This window comes from Sinocyclocheilus anshuiensis, unplaced genomic scaffold (assembly GCF_001515605.1).
Source record: "Sinocyclocheilus anshuiensis isolate Anshui unplaced genomic scaffold, SAMN03320099.WGS_v1.1 scaffold447, whole genome shotgun sequence".
NCBI classification, from domain to species: Eukaryota; Metazoa; Chordata; class Actinopteri; order Cypriniformes; family Cyprinidae; genus Sinocyclocheilus; species Sinocyclocheilus anshuiensis.
The window spans coordinates 3,819,451-3,837,742 of NW_015552615.1; the positions used below are offsets into that span (position 1 = coordinate 3,819,451).

The window sequence follows — 18,292 nt, forward strand, 5'->3', positions numbered from 1 at the left end:
CTCACATCTGGTGCAGTGAAATCACAAAGAATGTTTTTACACAAGCATCCGAATTATGCACCCACACTGAAAAATCTGTGCAAACTACGTATCTCAGTGTTTGACGAAGAACAGGTACAATAACATACCACAATTACTTATTTTTATAGCTTTATGTATGTGACAAATAAAAATCTTGAATCTTGAATCTTCATAGTACTGTTACACCAAAGATTCTCAATATCTTATCATTCATTATAATCTGAAACTATTGGAATGTAATTGAATTATTAGATGCTGGATTTATTTGAAACACTAATAAGTGAAATATTTGCATTGTTGTTTGTCATAGACTGATGGAATCATTGACAAAGTATTCAGTGTTTTGGCATTGAAAATAAAAGATTAATCAAGCGTTTCTTATGTTACGGAAGTCATGACACCTGAGGTATGTTACGTTTTGTGAAGAAGACATTAATAATTCAAGAGCTAATTATATTTTAAATATAGTGTGTTTATGCAGTTATCAATTCTACATTTAATGCACAATTTATGTGATACAATTGTAATGATTGTGTTTTTACTTGATTATAGATATCCATTCTGATTCTCAGAAAGACAGAGGGGTTCCACAGATTCTAAGCGGAAATGGCCTTTGTTGCTGGATACTGTGTGGAATAACAGTTTTAAGTGCTACAAGCAAAATATATATATATATATATGTTCTTATATTTTATTTGTAAATAGTTTTTTTTCTTGTTTTTATTTGTAAATAGTCTTTGTAAAATACTGATACAGTCTGTGCTCCGTGATTTTACAATTTTAAGTTGTCTTTCTTTTATTGAATTATTAAAAAGCATTGCAGTTTGTCCTGTTGTCGCTGAAATTACTTTATGAGAAAGATTCATGTTATTGGGATAATTCACTTTTTTAATAGGTATTTTTTTATGCTTTACATTATTGCATAACAAATGTTATTACATAACATAAATCGTAATATCGTCACAACTACAGTCACTATCCATACAAATCAGAATGATTTCCTTGGAATGAGAGGCAGCAGCGGCTGGCTGGTTGAGCGTCCAACGAAGCGTCAGTAAGCAACCAGCCGTGATCACGTTCATTTGACTGCTTTAATTGGGGAAAAAACCCTAAAACGTCAATCATTCAAAAAAAAAACAGTCATGAAAATATATTCATAATAAAATAGTGTATTTCCTTGCAGCGAGAGTGATAGGGTAGGCGTTCTACTCACAGATCTACAGCGGCTGCCTGAAGCTGCCAGCCAGCCACTGGCAGGTCACATGACCTGCCAGAATCAGACTGGCAGCTGCCACCAGCCAGAATCAGACTGGCAGCTGTCACATGACCTGTCAGTGGCGGCTCCTGCCAGCCAGTTGAAGATTGAAGCCCCACTCCGTCCTCTTGCGAAGTCCGAACTTCCGAGGGCGCAGATCCGAATTTTGCATACTTTGGTATTGAGAAACGGTCAGCGAATGGAAAACTACAAGCTAGAACCATAGACACGCTCTTGCGTCACCCTTCACCCAACCAATCATAATGCTAAGCGTCACGTCTTCGCTCGATGATTGGCTCGAATGGGCGGACGCTGAAGAAGAATTGTAACATCCGTTAGCGCACGAGTATCTTGGGGCTGTAACGGTGCGGCATCTCTCATTACAGCCACACAGAAGCACAACGGGAGAAAGCTGCGTGAGTATTTTACCTTTCCATTTAAAATGTCAACGCAGCCGCTCTGCTTGTATATTCAAGAATTGCTGTCAACTGCGAGTTATTCGGATCTCGGAAATTTGCATCACATGTAACGTTACGTGCTTTTTCTACATTAGAGTCGTGATGGTTTACGCTCATCACGCCAATGTGAGTTACATTAGAAGATTTGACATCATTTTCAATCGTGGTTTGATGAATTGCGTCACCTTTTGCACTCATCTCATCTCTTGGGTCATCTTAACTCATCTTTGTTCTTGTTTCCTTAATTTGGTGTTGCGTCGTAATGTGTCCGTCGGATATGGAAATTGTCTCGTGGGCATGTCTGGGCAGTGACAAGACTGAAATACAAGCATCTGGGTTACGCTGCAGACAGTTACCGGAACACCAGTTTTCGTGTAATCTTCGTAAATTAAATGCAATCCCGTTAACCTGCAGTCTGGGGTGTCTGATCAGGCTATTCGCGCATCTTACCAGTTAAACGGGCGGTGAGGCTCGCTTCGTACAATGCGACTGTGAAACGATGAAGCCGTCACTGGGAAACGCATGTCGACTGCTCTGGAAAGTTCTGTGGAGCGCAAATACCTCCGTTATTTAATGCATTATCGCGTATATTAAAAGTGAAAGAACAATGAAACCAATGTAATTTACAGAATAGGGACTTGCGGCTTCAGTCGCCATTCACTTCCATAGCATTTTTGCCCACATTAAGAAAGTCAAGTAAGACATTTGGTTTCGTGCCATTTGGAAGTACATGAGAGAGAGTATGACTGTAGTTTTACTTTTGTATGAACTATCTCTTTAAATATAGGCGCACGTGAAAGCGTGCGATTTAGTTCCTTGAATGGACTTTAGAACTGTGCTCGCTGGTCGCAGTCACTGTTCAGACGATTTGTGCTACCCTGTCAGATTTTGCTACCTCCCATTAAAACAGATGGTAGCATAATTCGATAGCGAAAAGTGCTACCTATCAGATTTTGCTTCCAGCATGATATTAATAAGGTGTGAGGCTTTATTAACATGTACACCTACCACAACCCTAAACCTACCCTTACAGTAGGATAAATGCAGTGTTGGTAGCATAATCTGATAGGTAGCATTATATGTCAGAACACCGGCAACCTACCCAGCACCAGACGTCATCTGGACGTCGTTTTTTGGGCTAAATCAAGTCGGCCCGTCATGGACTTTTTTTAGCCCAAAAAGCGACGTTGAAAATTGGGTTTTTTTTGGTCCATCTGATTTGGTCCAAATTTAGTTCACAATAGATGTTGAAAACAGCTTTGTTTGGTCCGTCTAATTTAGTACAAATTTAGCAGTAGCACGTTTATTTCGGACCACATAGCCCTAATATAGCCATGAGCATAAATGTAGCAAGTGAAGAAATAGATTAGACATTTGACATATCTGAAGCACTGCTGAATATATTGAAATATATTTTAAAAATACATAAAACATACTGATTTGGTCCAAATTTAGTTCAATAGACGTTGAAAACTGAGCTTTGTTTGGTCCGTCTAATTTAGTACAAATTTAGCAGTAGCACGTTTATTTCGGACCACATAGCCCTAATATAGCCATGAGCATAAATGTAGCAAGTGAAGAAATAGATTAGACATTTGACATATCTGAAGCACTGCTGAATATATTGAAATATATTTTAAAAATACATAAAACATAAATATATTTTAAAGATATAAATGATGAAAAATGATGTTTATACAGAAAAGATGGATTCATTTGATGAAAAGTTACAGTAAAGAATTGTTAAAAAAACCTTTCAAATAAATACTGCTGTTTTGTAAGTTCTATTCTAAGAATACTGAAAAATATGGTTTACACAAAAATATTGGGCAGCACAACAAATGTTTCTTGAGCAGCAAATCAGCATATCGGAATGATTTCTGAAGATCATGTGACACTGAAGACTGGAGTAATGATGCTGAAAATACAGTTCACATGAATAAATTACATTTTGCAATGCATTCACATAGAAAATAATTATTTTTGTAGTTATATTTCACAATATTACTGTTTTTATGGTATGTTTGAAAATGTAGGCTTAAGCTTTTTTTTACGTAAAAGATGTATTTAATGTGTCAATAAATGTTTTGGTACTCTTGTGAATTGTCTTATTTTGACAGTAATTAGGCCTGAAAATACGTCTTTTCACCTTTCACTTTTCAACCAAATTTTAACGTTGTTTAGACGTCTGGCATTTACGTCTTTTTAACGAGTTTTTGCTGGGTGGGCTACTTGTCAATCAAAAATGATTCACAGTTTGCGAGGCAGTGGGGGAAAACGTCTCAAGTGTCTTAAATGAGCAGTCCCACAATTTTAGCTTTCTAGTTCACACGTTGGTAACGGCGGTCACACTTTAAATCTACGCACTTACGGTTTTTAAACGTTGAACTTGAATGACTTGTGTCCGTTTACCTTTTTTTTTCTGCATCCTTATAAACTGTCCATAACATAAAAAACGTCTGGCGCACACGCCCCCTGGACTCCATTCAAGAAAACGGAAAAAGTCTGTAAAGTCAGCTATGTGCATTACACCTGTATATATTTAAGTGAAATCACCAGCAGAGCTTTATATTTGAAGTGTATTTGTGTATTAATAAGTGTACTAGACATCTGGCACGTCGTGCGGTCGCAATTCAGAATGACTCGGCGATTTCTACCCTGGCGCGAACAGCTTTAAACAGGCGCTGTCACTTTAAGAAATTCTGCGCACTCATGGTTACATTGAACTTCTGTTATGTAACAATACATTGGTTGATTCATAAGAAGTGCCGGCTGAAGCTTATAGTTTGCCTTACTATAATGCAGATTATATAGGGTTATCTAATACAAGAGGAGAATATTAGTCACCATTACTAGTCATGACTAAGAAAGTGGAAATTGGATGGAGTGATCTGGTATTGTGTATCTTGGGAGGGGGGTTTATGGTTGTTTATAGCTTTTGCAGCTCACCATTTGTTCTCTTTTTTCATGTAACAGGTGAGCCACTATGGAGTTGTACAACAAAGACACATTTTGTGATGATATCCTGCCTGTTGTCATTGTTGGTAAGAGTTGTCATAATATATATATATATATATATATATTATATATATTTATAATTGTTTACATTGTTGTCCATGAGCACTAGCAATTGTTAATGCACATTTACATGCATAATGCATGCAAAACCATTCTATTTTTGTTCTGTTGTTTCTCTCTCGTTGTCATCTTTGTTCTAGACAAGGGGTTCTCAAAGTCTACATTCAAAGGTCCAAATCTGAATTTTCATCAGTGTCAAAGGTTTTTTTTTAATAAACATACACAACATGCATAACAAATAAACACTAATTTAAAAAAATAATAAAGTGCCCTTTGGAGTTGTCATAATATATATATATATATATATATATATTATATATATTTATAATTGTTTACATTGTTGTCCATGAGCACTAGCAATTGTTAATGCACATTTACATGCATAATGCATGCAAAACCATTCTATTTTTGTTCTGTTGTTTCTCTCTCGTTGTCATCTTTGTTCTAGACAAGGGGTTCTCAAAGTCTACATTCAAAGGTCCAAATCTGAATTTTCATCAGTGTCAAAGGTTTTTTTTTAATAAACATACACAACATGCATAACAAATAAACACTAATTTAAAAAAATAATAAAGTGCCCTTTGCATTCAAAATACATTAATAACAATTGCAAAAGTGGCAAAACAATTAATTTAAGTGTCAGCAATAGAGGTCGACTAATATGTTTTTTTTTTTTTCTGGCCGATGCCGATATTTAGAAATCAGGGCAGCTGATGGCCGATATGTTTGTCCGAATTTTGAATTTTTTTCTCTCTCGTTGTCATCTTTGTTCTAGACAAGGGGTTCTCAAAGTCTACATTCAAAGGTCCAAATCTGAATTTTCATCAGTGTCAGAGGTCTGGACCGAAACAATTGGTTATTACAAAACTTGTTTTTTAATAAACTTACATAACATGCATAACAAATAAACACTAATTAAAAAAAAAAAAACAATTTCATCCCCCCCTTTATCTCATAAAAGGGAGTTTGAGTAAATGTTTATTGCAGGGTATAAGATAGTAATAGCTAGTAGTAGTAGTAGCCTAAATCATAGTAATAATAAACTCAAAACAGTTCTGAAGCATGCTTTTTGTTTATGTTTGTTGACGGACACCAGTATTTCCCACAGACTTGCAAATGCAAATTAATTCTCTGCCAGCAGGAGGTGCTTTGGGAGCTGGAGATATAGTGGTTTCCCCGGTAACGGAAATTTTGAAAGCGCAGTGCTCATGTTTCAAAGAAGTAGGCCTATAAGCCTCTTGGAAAATCTAGCTATTTGTACCGTGTCAGTTTTGATATAGTGACGGGCCGCCACAAATAACTCCATGTATGGGAAGCATTTGGACACTGCTATAAGTCAAATGGCCGGCATAATCTAAGTAATAATAATAATAATAATAAAAACTCATATTAGCGGTGAAGTTTCGCCCGATTATGCTATGTCAAACGCTCACCGGATGTCATGACAACAACGTCACGCAGGAAAACTAAATATCTCGCCTTCGCTTTCATTTCGGACCATCTCCAAAAAGACATTAAAAAAACTAAACGCATGATTTATAAGTTTAACAGTTTATCAAAGTAGGAAATTAGTGCTCTTGAAATACGAAATGGCGACGAGTCCAGACTTTGAGAAGCACTGTTCTTGACTGTACTTCTCTGAGCAATTTGAAATGCATTGCAGCCAAGGTCCAGAATTAACTAATGACCAGACTCAAATGGAATCTGTGCGTGCAGAACTCTACAGAAAGCTCAGCAGCCTTGCACAGAATTGGAATGCATGTTATTCAAAAATGTTCTGCACATCCAGAATCCCTTGCATTTTTGTTTATTCAATATTTTGGCTACTTTGAAAATCCTTTCACCTCAGTTACATTTACCATGTTTAGATGTGAGATTATATCAGCTTAAAAACAGTGAGAACTCTTGTTCTGTTGCAGTTCCTGATCTATAGAGCATTTCCAGTATTCACATGCATGGCTGTATTTCAGGTAATGGACCATCAGGGATTTGTCTCTCTTATTTGCTGTCTGGATACACGCCTTACCTTTCCCCTGATGGTTTCCATCCCAACCCAATTTTGCATAACAAGCTGACAGAGAATCCTCATCTGTCTTTGTTTGACCAGGTAATGCACACACATAATCCCCCTATATACATTTACCACAACTCTTTACATAACAAGTGGTGATTAATTGTATCGTTTTTCACCAAAAGCCTCTATAGGATACTACAAGGATTAGTGAATGTTGTCAATGACTCATATTCTCATGTTCAAATACAGAAAAAAAACAGTTTTGTCTTAATTATGTGCATGTAGGATCTAGAGTACCTGTGTGAGGGTGTAGAGGGCCGTTCATCAAACCCTGTGGCTGTGCTCTTCGACGCCCTCCTTCTTCCAGATGGTGACTTTGGAGTGGATTGCGCCTCCCTACTGATATGGAGACATGAGCCGGAAAGGGCTACACCTCACCTTGTGCTGGGGAAGGGACCACCTGGAGGGGCCTGGCATGTAAGTAACCACACCTAACATATTTCTGGCTTCTGATCTAATGCCTCAGCAGTCATATTGTTCTCTTTTTTGCGAAGCTGTACTATTATTTTAAATGGGTGAGTGTCACAAATCCATGTGCAAGTCATGTTTCACTCCAAAATCTAAAGAAAAATTAAATTTTCTTCAGATTTTGGAGACGTTTTCCAAAGTTGTATTCCTGTTACTGTCATGTGATAAAGAGCAATGAGTAAAACACAGAAGTAAAATGTTCATATATATTACAGTGATGAGAAATAGGGTGAAATATGACTTGAAATGTGAGGTTCACCCTAATACACAAGTACAGCCCTGTTGGGAAAAAACACTTAGAAGGTACTGATGGGAAAGAACTCATGTGATCCATAGTTGCATGCCTGAAAACAACTTCAACAGTGTTTTCTATTGAGGTTTTGTACCAGTTTGATCAGATGTTATTATTGTGCTCTGCCTGCTTCATTCCAAGATGTCAAGTTGTTGTTTATTATGCTTGATGCCTGCAGGCGATGGAGGGCTCAATGCTGACACTCAGCTTAGCTAACTGGATGGAACTTCCTGGTTTGAAGCTGAAGGAGTGGATGAGAGATAAACGAAGGTATAAAGAAATGAAACCCAAACATTAAAATTAGTGCAGAGAATAAAGGGCTCGTATTTCATACAACATTCTTAGTCCGATTCTTAGCATAAGTCTGATATGAAAATAAGATTCCCCCTTTGTGTTAGTCCTAGAACCAAACTGAAACTGTTAAGCAGCTTACAAAAACTGTTCTGTGTACAATTTTCTGTTAAAATGCTTTCTCTTTTCTAACATAATGTGAGAAGTATAAGTAAGCAATAATTATCTTAATTTCTCTTAAGATGGTGGATCAAAACCTTTCATCAAAGTTGTCCAAAGTTGTTCTTGTCTTAGGGCAACTTTGATGAACTTTTTCGATCCACTTCAAATGTTGACTACTGGTTTTGTAAAATAGTAAGTCTCTCTTTTTTTTCCAAATTGTCTTTTTTCCAGTATCTAACATACTGGTTTGTGTGTGCAGAAATTTACGTAATGACCGGGCCACACCAGCTGAGATTGCGTCGTACTACCAGCACAATGTGACTAAAATGGGTCTGGAGAAGAGCTTTGCTTGCGGCACCACCGTAACCTCAGTGTCTCGGGTTTCCCTTGAATCTGGCTGCTCCGTTTGGAAGATCCAAGGCCACCAGAGAAGAGCAAGCAGTGGTGAAGAAATTGAAGTCCCTTTCTCGGTCTATGCCGAGAACGTGGTGCTTGCCACAGGAACCCACGACATCCCTGCCCGTCTCGGCGTGGAAGGTGAAAACCTTCCCTTTGTGTGCCACAGCTTCTGGGAGCTGGAGGCTGCCATTTCGTCAGGCCGCTTGGACCGCGCTTCAGAGCCGGTTCTTGTGGTTGGTGCTGGGTTGACGTCGGCAGATGCCGTTCTGGCAGCTCACCACTTGAACACTCCTGTATATCACACCTTTAGGCGACCTGTGAGTGATCCGGCGCTCATCTTCAACCAGCTGCCCAAGCTCCTCTACCCGGAGTACCACAAAGTGCATCAAATGATGAGCCAACAGCAGTACAAAGTGGGTGAGACGGTGGTCAATCTGTCCAACCAGCCTCTTTCTTCACCTGCTGATGGCACCAGCCCGTATACCTGTTATCCTGGTTACCTAAGTTTCCCAAAGCACCATGTAGCTGCCTTCAGACCTGATGGCAAGTGTGTGCTTGAGGATGAGGGAGGGATACAGACAGTGCTGCAAGTCTCAATGGCGCTCGTTTTGATTGGTGCCCATCCCAACCTGTCATTCCTCCCAGAACATGGTGGTCCGCTGGCGTTGGACTCGGAAGAGCCAATCAGTTGTCGGCGGAACCCGCTAGACGTGGATCCATACACATATGAGTGCGTGAAGGAGCCAGGGATGTATGCCATGGGTCCGCTGGTGGGTGAGAACTTTGTGCGGTTCCTGAAAGGCGGAGCTTTGGCCATTGTGTGTGATATCGCCCGAAAACAAAGTAAAAAAACGTCAAGAGAATTGCACAACAAGCTCATTGAATATTTAACTGACCAACTGCACGTTGGAAGCATGAAAAGACATTGACTTTAAAGGGGTGAAAAGAGCTCTTTGATGTATAGCTATCTGGTACTTCCAGAATCCACATACATGTTGGAAAATGCTCAGTGGTTCTGCTCCAACTGACACAAAGGAATCAGTTGTTGAACAGTTCGTGACCGTTCCGACATCCCACTGCAAGCGCACGGACACAGTTTTTTGTTGTTAATGGCTAACTAACCCGCCTCTGAACATTAATCTGAGTCTCCGGACACAGGGTGCTTTAACACTTCAGGGATTTATTTGTCCATGGCTGCTCACTCGAAACACTACTCATGTTCTCACAGCAATCATGTTCTGTTGTGCCAAATTAACATTTGTATGCTCAGTGTTTTCAAATCTAATATTTCCTTCATGCACGGAAAACACAAAACTAAACTTTGCCAAGCAAATGCTGCTGTTGTATCAATGGTGGTGGTACTCACCCTCTTACTGTCTTCTTCAATGAATGTATAAGTAGTGCATAGTGGACCTAAAAAATCAGAAAGATCATAGCATTTTAACTTCGTCTCCCGTACATTGCCTTCCTAAGTAAAGCATACAGTTGTAGTGAATCCTTTGGTTAAACCAGCAAACCAGACTTGAGTGTCTAGAATGAGGGCTCTTAAAAGTTTAAGACGTCCTTGTTTCATTCTGCTGTTACTAACCTAAAGCCAAGCTCGGAGAGGTCAGGCTGCACTTACAAAACTGACCACAAGAGGGCCTTTGCACGCCGTGACTGAAGCCAGCAACATTGCATCAGACATAATGATCTATCATGACGTTATTTGAATGAATGATTAATCTTACATAAGCTTATTCAACATTGTGTTAATTGACATGGGCCAAATATATGACCTCGAGGACCTTTTGATGCAATGAGTAAAATAACTACATTTATTTAAATTGTGTAAGATGTAAATTCAAATAAAATGCATATCTTGTTCCTTCAAGAAAACGATTCTAGATTCAAGGTTATGATGCAACCTCCTTTTTTTTTTTTTTTTATCTAAAAACTATTTCTGCTGTATTACTTGCATGTAAGTTATGAACCCTGGCAGCTCTGATCAAACGTGTTTGTAAAAATAGTTTGTACTTTTTTGAAATAAAAATATGTATAGTTTATCTACATGGGTTGTTGAAGTCAAATACTTAAAAAAAAAAAAAAAAAAACGGAGCCTGAAAAAAATACTGTGCGTTCATTTATTTATTTATGACTACTACTTGTTCTGTGCAGTTTTAAGAATGTTGGTCAAAGCCACTAAGGTAAAAAGTTTAGTTTTTAAAAATGTTTCATACATTATTAATACTTTTCCATCCATAAAAGGGTCACATGATAACAATATGGCTTTTGTGTGTTGGTTAAACTACAAACTGGTAGATGTATTGAATAAATTTTTTAAGTGGATTTCTTCAAATATTTTCTTTAATATTGCTTCATTGCTTTTTTAATAGGTTAAAATATTAAATATATGAGCATATGGCATACATAATATATACAAAAAAATAGGCAGTATACACAGTATATACTGTAATTTTTGTAATACACTAGTATCACATCACATATATTACAAATCACTACTAAAGTTTCACCACTAGATGGTAGCAAGTATTTACTACAGCTTAAGGACATCTGTACTAGTTAAACAAAACTTAAGATACTGAATATAATTTAATGTAATTTTGTTCTATTTATGATAAGCTCTAAAATATTTATTTAGTTAGAAATGGCTCTTTTCAAGAGCAATCTCTACAAATGAATTCTAAAAATCCTTACTTCTAATGTTGAACATTGCAAATTAAACAAATGAAAAGATAACCTTGTGTGTGATTTTTCGAAACTTATGTATATGTGAAATGAACTGTTGATTTTATAGCAACACTAAAAGACACTGACTTAAATACTCCATCCATGGACTTTGTGAGTCTGGATGTTTGTGCTGTGAGTGGGCACATGAAGCTGTGTGGGAAGCCCTTTGCAGACTGATGAACAAGGTGACCTCCGCTCTCTCCCACAGACAGACAGGTGGCCACTAGAGGACGTGATGCTGAATTGATCATGTCTGCGTTGCTATGAGACCGCTGAGCTGAGAGGTGGACTCGTTTGGTAATGTCAGTTAACAGCACAAGGCTGGGCAAGATTACAATGATGATGCTGACTCATAGATGATATGAATCCCTGAAAACCAGCTCTTGTGTGTAGGCTACATAAATCTATCAGGATGTGCTTCTGTTGTGATTTATCTTTATAGAAAGAAAGTACATTTTAAATTTCTTAAGAAGAGAGAGTTTAGCAAATGTGGACAGCTTGTAGTCATAAGTAATGAAGTAAATGGTTTTTAACAGTGTTTATCAAGTCTTATCATTAAAAATAAATGAATAAAAAGAGCAAAATGGTTGTAAAAAGTGATGCAGTTGGTAACTATTTCACAAATTTTTATCACATTTTCGCTTTTACTTGTTTGCCTTAATTGTTTTTAAAAATACAAACATTTCATATTGTGTCTGTTATGAGGTCATATTATTATATAGGTCATACATATATTATATGTGACCCTGGACCACAAAACCAGTCATAAGTAGCACGGGTATATTTGTATATACAAATATGCAATAGCCAACAATACGTTGTATGGGTCAAAATTATCGATTTTTTATTTTATGCCAAAATTCATTAGGATGTTAAGTAAAGATCGTGTTCCATGAAGATATTTTGTAAATTTCCTACCGTAAATATATCAAAAATTAATTTTTGATTAGTAATATGCATTGCTAAAGACATAATATGGACAACTATAAAGGCGATTTTCTCAATATTTAGATTTTTTTTTTTTTTGCACCCTATGATAACAGATTTTCAAATAGTTGTATCTCGGGCAAATATTGTCCTATCCTAACAAACCATACATCAATGAAAGGCTTATTTATTCAGCTTGCAGACGATGTATACATAATTGACCCTTATGACTGGTTTTGTGGTCCAGGGTCACATATATTATTTACATACATCAACTAGTATGCTATGACAAAAGTAACGGAAAAGCACGAACATGTCCGAAGTACTCATGCTCCGCCCCCTTTTGAGTTCGTCGCCAGCCGATCCACACAAACGGGTTAGAAAGCGCGAGAGCGAGCGAGCCAGGACTCAGGAGTGAATTGTTTACTCTGTGGAATCTATCAGGAGCCGAAACTTTAGTCAGGTTTTGCTGTATTCATTTTAACCGAAAAGTTATTTCAAACTGCAACCGCTCAAAATAATCCCCATAAAGGACATATCTGCGGCTGGATCGACTGAATGAAACCATGAGGAATAAAAAACACGGCGGTTGTCGCGATCTAAACTAACGTGACTATCGATCCAGCAGAGCCAAGCTTTTGAAAACGCCGAGCCAGGTACTTCGGCGCAGACTTTCAACGGTCGGTTTTTCCTACGGGTTTACCTGTGCTTACGTGGCACTTTTTTGACCTGGATACTTATTGTCAAAAATCACGCTTTTGGGCTTTTTATCCACTTTTGTCGTGGCGATGTGATGTATTTTCAGAGGTTTAGTAAGTTGCGTGGCCGGGACTAGTTTACTTGCGCCGGGCAGCCAATCAGCGGAATAACACTCACTATTTTTGCGTTAATTTAACCACTTTTGCCTTATTCACACGATAGCCTTCAAAAACAGCCTCGTACCGCACCCTTCACATATTGACAGCGGGTTTCGAGGCGAGCTTTCACAAGGAGGAGAAGTGTCACCGCTGCGCGTGTGGTAAAATGGATGCGGGAATGGAGAAGGAGTGTAGCGCTTTGGGAGGGCTCTTCCAAATCATCATGAACGACATGAAGGTGAGTCCCTCTCAAATTGAAATAACACACCCGATGCTTTGATTTCCCCCCAGCTTCATGGGTGGGTTTGGAGTCTGTCTGTAGAAAGGCTCAGAATAAGTTATTTTCCAGCTGTTCTGGAGGGTTGGCAACAGTTCTGTGGTTGGCCGGCTGCTGATAGATGTGAATCCAGCCGCCCTGTGATGTGCGTCCCCTTCAAATCACCATTTACATCTGTGTAGGCTGATCCTCTCGGATATACGAGTGCATTTACTAGTTAGAAAGACTGTATACATTTAGGTTATTTGTAAAGTAATATACAGTAGAAAAATATGTGGTTATTCCACCTTCCATGTTCAAAGGCACTTCAAAGGGATTGTTGTCACACTACCATAAAAACTAGCATGTTATTAAAATGGCTAATTTGACATGCACATTGGTATTCTTTTAAATACCTTGGAGCTTGGAGTACCATCACTTACAGAAAAAAATGTACCTTAGTACATCCATGTTTTGTTTATATACATGTTAATGCAAGATCTATACAACTTCACAATGTCCAAAAATATGGTACATATATAATACCCTGTTGCAAATATGTTAACAGATGGCACCATGGCAGAACCATATTCATATACCACAGTGTTTGAATTGCACATCAAGGACACTATGGTATTTGTCAAAAATGTCCTTTAAATATGGCTATGTATTTAAATGAGCCAGATAGATATGATGGTATATAATATTTATTTAGTAGTACCATGACATATATTAAAGTGTTGAGCAATTATCAAGCCTAGTTTACAAAATTAATCAGTCTATCTAAAATTTGTCAGCTTAGTTTATCATCTGTCAGAAGTTCTAGTTAACAGTCTCCGCACATGTGGTTTTAAGTTATGTCCTGTTGTCTAACAGCAGTGTTGCTGAACATTTTTGGACACTGGATGGTGACTTTTAATGTATTGTAACCCTAAAACATGGAAATACTCTTCAAATACTGCTAATACCAGTTGTTCATTATAATAACTCTGACTAATCGTTTTCCTTGTTGAAAATGTGTTGTAATGCAGTGGTGTGTGAGTGTGCACAGGTGAGCAGGAAGTCTTTAAAGTGTGTCACATCCTGTTGTAAACATGGCTCAATGTGACTCAGGCTTTATTCAATCTAGACATTAAGGCTCAATTTGCAAGTATGCATTCAGTCAAAGCATTGTTTTTTTCTGTCCTGAAAGGATTTCTATTAGGATGTTTGTTTATGCATAATTTGATGTGGTTTATTGTGTTTCAAATGCACAGAAAAGCATCGTGGATGTCGTTTTTTTGACTCTGTTGTACCTACAAGTGTTCTCAAAACATGTATAGTTAAAAAGTGTAACATGAATAATGTTTCTATGTAATGCAACAGCACACATTTCTTAATTGTTCAAATACATTTTGGGCCACAGTATTTTAGGAACATGTGGATTGTTGCATGTTTGGCATTTAATGGTTTGCATTTATGATGACAAATTTCCATGTTTTTGTTTGTACTCGGTTGATGTATAGTTTGAGTTTCATGAGCGAATAAATGGACCAGAGGTTTTTGGCAACGTCTAGCTATCCATTTGTATGCGTGCTGTTAATGTGGAAATAGGCCATTTGACTCACAGGAAGGGGGAAGTGTGCAGGAGGATATCCCCATGATTGTGTGTGTGCGCGTGTGAATTTGCGTGCATGTAAAGTTATGATACACAGAAAAAAAGCTGTGGGGCAAAGGCTATGTTGTGATCTGTTACAACTCCATAAATAGCGCCGACCATAATGTGCACTGATGTCCAAGTGCATGGAGAAGAGAAGTTAAGTGTTTTCTATGAAAGTTTAGATTATTGTCCAGATTTAACGGTTTAGTTCATCCCCCCCAAAAGAGTCATCATTTGCTCACCCTCATGTGGGTTCGTGACGGAAGATTTGTTTTAAAGATCATATCTTATTTCTAATTGGGATATTTGCTTGGTGTGCTTTGTACTCAAGCATTAGCCTTGAATCAAATAATACAAAGTGCAAAGCTTTAATTAGGGCTGCACAATAAATCGAAATGGAATCGAGATCGCGATTCGACAGAAGCTGCGATTGTCATGCGTTTCTTTCAGTGAAGCATGGTTCTGTGATCAGAAGTAAATCTCAATCCAAAGGCCAGAGGGCGCTCTCGCGCTGAAACTCCAAATACACCTCGCAAAAGAAACCCAGAAAATGCCTATCGCTGCAGCTGAATAAACAGAAGATTCAACTGCTTTCATTGATTCACCGTGACTAATAAACACACGACTACAGCAATATACGGTTTATCTGAGTTCTTATTGCAATTTTCATTAAAATAAAGTATATTTATAATGCAATGCCTTTATCACTGCTTAAATACTATGAAATATGTTGTGTGCCTTATTCTGTGTAAGAAGCCACATCATCTCACAGAAGGATTTATTTCAAACACTCGACTGATGTTATGAAGTGAGTTTGGAGTAAAAATATGTTATTAAATGTGTTATTTTCACATGCTTTCAGATGGAGCAGCATTTACTTCACAGAGCTGTAGTTCACTGAGAAGCTATGCAAACAGCTGTCATTGCGAACGATTTCTTCGATTTCAGAATCGCGCAATAAAATCGTCTGCGATTTGTTTGCGTAACTTGTCAGTGAACTACGGCTATGTGTAGTAAATGCTGCTCCATCTGAAAGCACGTGATGATGATTTACTGCTGATTACAGAACCGGCAATGCGCATGACAATCGCATTCGATTAATCGTGCAGCCCTAGCTTTAATACTATTACTTAAATAAGCAGGACTAAGTAGCTATTTCCAGATGCCAGACGTCAGGTATTTAGAGGGAATCATTCTTTTATACTAGTCTACATTCACACTACATTATTTTGGGTAGATCTAATGTCTGTATGCTTCCTCACCTCTTATGTTATACTCATTGTTGCACCTGATTTCCACAAAGTTCAAGAGTAATGCATGTAAAGTGCCTCGCTAGCTGCTGCTTACTTGTCACTTACGTTGACAGCCCTCAATGTAAGCGTAGGCTGTGAAATACAAAAGTGCAAAAATAAATTGTAGTCGGAGACAAATGTCACTGGTCAGAAATAAAGTTAAGCTGTCAAGGTAAAAGTTGTTTCTTCTAAGAATTTGATGTTTAGCAGTGAGGGATGTGAGCTTGGTTGTCTTGTTTTTTTTTCTGCTTTGCTTGACGTTAATGGATTGAAGCAAGTGTTTTCTGGAATGCACATTACTTAATTTGTCCTTTCACACCATTGAGAAATGTTTTTTTCTGGTCTGGTCTGTGATTCTGCTTCTCAGTTGCAAGTGCTACAGCTCTTCTCCTTCAACAGAACAAGTTTGTGTTCTGTCAGTTTTTGTTCACCAAAACAATAGTGCAACAATTGCACATAATCAAAGGGATAGCTGACTGAAAAATGGCAATTCTGTCATCATGTACACATCCTAATGTAGTTTCAAACCTGTATGGTTAGGGTTGTCATGATATGAAACTTCGTCTGATGGTTAATTGTCTGACATGCGGTAGTAAAATATTTTTATCCTGAACTCACTTTTGCAGTAACAGTGGTTTTAATATGTCCCTCTTTGTATCATCTTCAAAGAAATACAATAAGTAGCTATTTTTGCTTATAATTACATTAGATGACCAAAAATATGTAATAGAAAAACCTTTAAATGAAGACAATTAAAATTTTCTGATGAACTGTCCTTTGATTAATGGAACAACGCAAAGATTCCTATGCCCTGTACAATGTGATCTTTACTGGACCGGAGTGTTTGTAGGTAACATTGGACACCTCCATTTATTTGGAGAGAAGGATAACAGAACAGAATTCCATTCCCACCTGCAGAAATACTGTGAAAGATTGGTTCCTATCATAATACACAGACTCGGGTGGAGAGATGTTTAGTAGGGTTCGTGAGGTCTCAATAAGCTAGACATGGAACAGGATGACAGCAGGTAACCTGAGAGTTTTCCCCTTCTGTTGCAACTGTTTGCAATATGTATTTTAGATTGCTGAACTGTGATGAGATTACCCTACTGTCTACAGATTGTATTTACTGTGATTGTATTTACCCTGGTACTGAGACACAAAATATAGTATGTTGTTAACACTGTTTTTGCCTTTAAGTTCATTAGAACAAGAGGCATCTGGAATGCAAATAGGCGAAAGTGCTGCACGAAATAGTTTTGCGTTTGCATTGCGACTTATTCATTGCAGTACAGTTAGGAAAGTGAGAATATAGCATTATACATTATACGAAAATAGCATTTTATTGCGTTTTTGTAATGCAATAAAAATTTGGAAACAAGATTTTCAAAGAATAGGCATTATAAAGTTATAAATTGTAAATACTACAAAATCAAATAAAAATTAAATAAGTGAAATTGCATAAACAGGTTTGTACTAAGCATAGCGCAGATACAATAATATACTACTGAAGTATTTCTCCACTATGTTGTGTCAAATCTGTAGATTGTTGTGTATGTGTGTTTGTTTTTTAAATGTGCGCATGCATATCATTTCTTACAGTTCAGTTAATGTAAATAGCAAGTCGCCTAAATAAGCATAGTTGATGCACTGGACAAAACTTAAAGGGGTCATATGATGCTACATGCACTTTTACAAGTTGTTTGAACTGAAATGTGTGTTGGCAGTGTGTGTACACAACCACCCTAAAATGATAAAAATCCACCCATCCCGACATCTGAGCCGCTGAAGACGCAGTGGATTACGTTTGTTTTTGAAGAGAATGCGCTCCCAATCTACATAAATGCGTCTTATGTTCGCGCGAATCATTCGTGATCCAGCTTCACCTACAGAAGAAGTGAGTGTAAGGTTTTTTTAATGAATCTTTGCAAATTGCCTTTCCTAATAATTAGGGATGCTCCGATCCGCCTTTTTCGCCTCCAATACCGATTGGCCGATAACGATACCGATCCGATACCAGTGAAGTTTTTTTTCCCTCATTTAAATAAATGTAGAATTTATATATCTCTGTGTGTGGAACTGATAATCATTCT

The 18,292-nt window shown here is 37.7% G+C and overlaps 2 protein-coding genes across 3 annotated transcripts in view; both read left to right on the plus strand.

Annotated features, from left to right (window-relative positions):
• The first annotated feature begins 1,601 nt into the window (after positions 1 to 1,601).
• Positions 1,602 to 10,547, plus strand: LOC107666114 (oxidative stress-induced growth inhibitor 2-like). The gene is made up of 6 exons (XM_016457264.1): positions 1,602 to 1,692; positions 4,711 to 4,778; positions 6,783 to 6,919; positions 7,112 to 7,303; positions 7,825 to 7,916; positions 8,359 to 10,547. Exons 2-6 carry the CDS (start codon positions 4,721 to 4,723, stop codon positions 9,425 to 9,427), a joined length of 1,548 nt encoding a protein of 515 aa, XP_016312750.1. The 5' UTR covers positions 1,602 to 1,692; positions 4,711 to 4,720; the 3' UTR covers positions 9,428 to 10,547.
• Positions 10,548 to 12,546: 1,999 nt separating this feature from the next.
• LOC107666115 (MTSS1-like protein) overlaps positions 12,547 to 18,292 on the plus strand; it is a 78,253-nt gene continuing 72,507 nt past the window's right edge. For both annotated transcript variants that reach the window (XM_016457265.1, XM_016457266.1), the window contains exon 1: positions 12,547 to 13,250. In XM_016457265.1, coding sequence (XP_016312751.1) covers positions 13,179 to 13,250 — 72 coding nt within the window. In that variant the 5' untranslated portion in view covers positions 12,547 to 13,178. The remainder of the gene's footprint in view (positions 13,251 to 18,292) is intronic.

Excerpts from the sequence above, each read along its gene's own strand:
- LOC107666114 (XM_016457264.1), top strand. The coding sequence starts at position 4,721 with ATGGAGTTGTACAACAAAGACACATTTTGTGATGATATCCTGCCTGTT. Across the intron at positions 6,920-7,111 it reads ATCTGTCTTTGTTTGACCAG|GATCTAGAGTACCTGTGTGA; the intron begins GTAATGCACACA and ends ATGTGCATGTAG. Across the intron at positions 7,304-7,824 it reads CACCTGGAGGGGCCTGGCAT|GCGATGGAGGGCTCAATGCT; the intron begins GTAAGTAACCAC and ends TGATGCCTGCAG.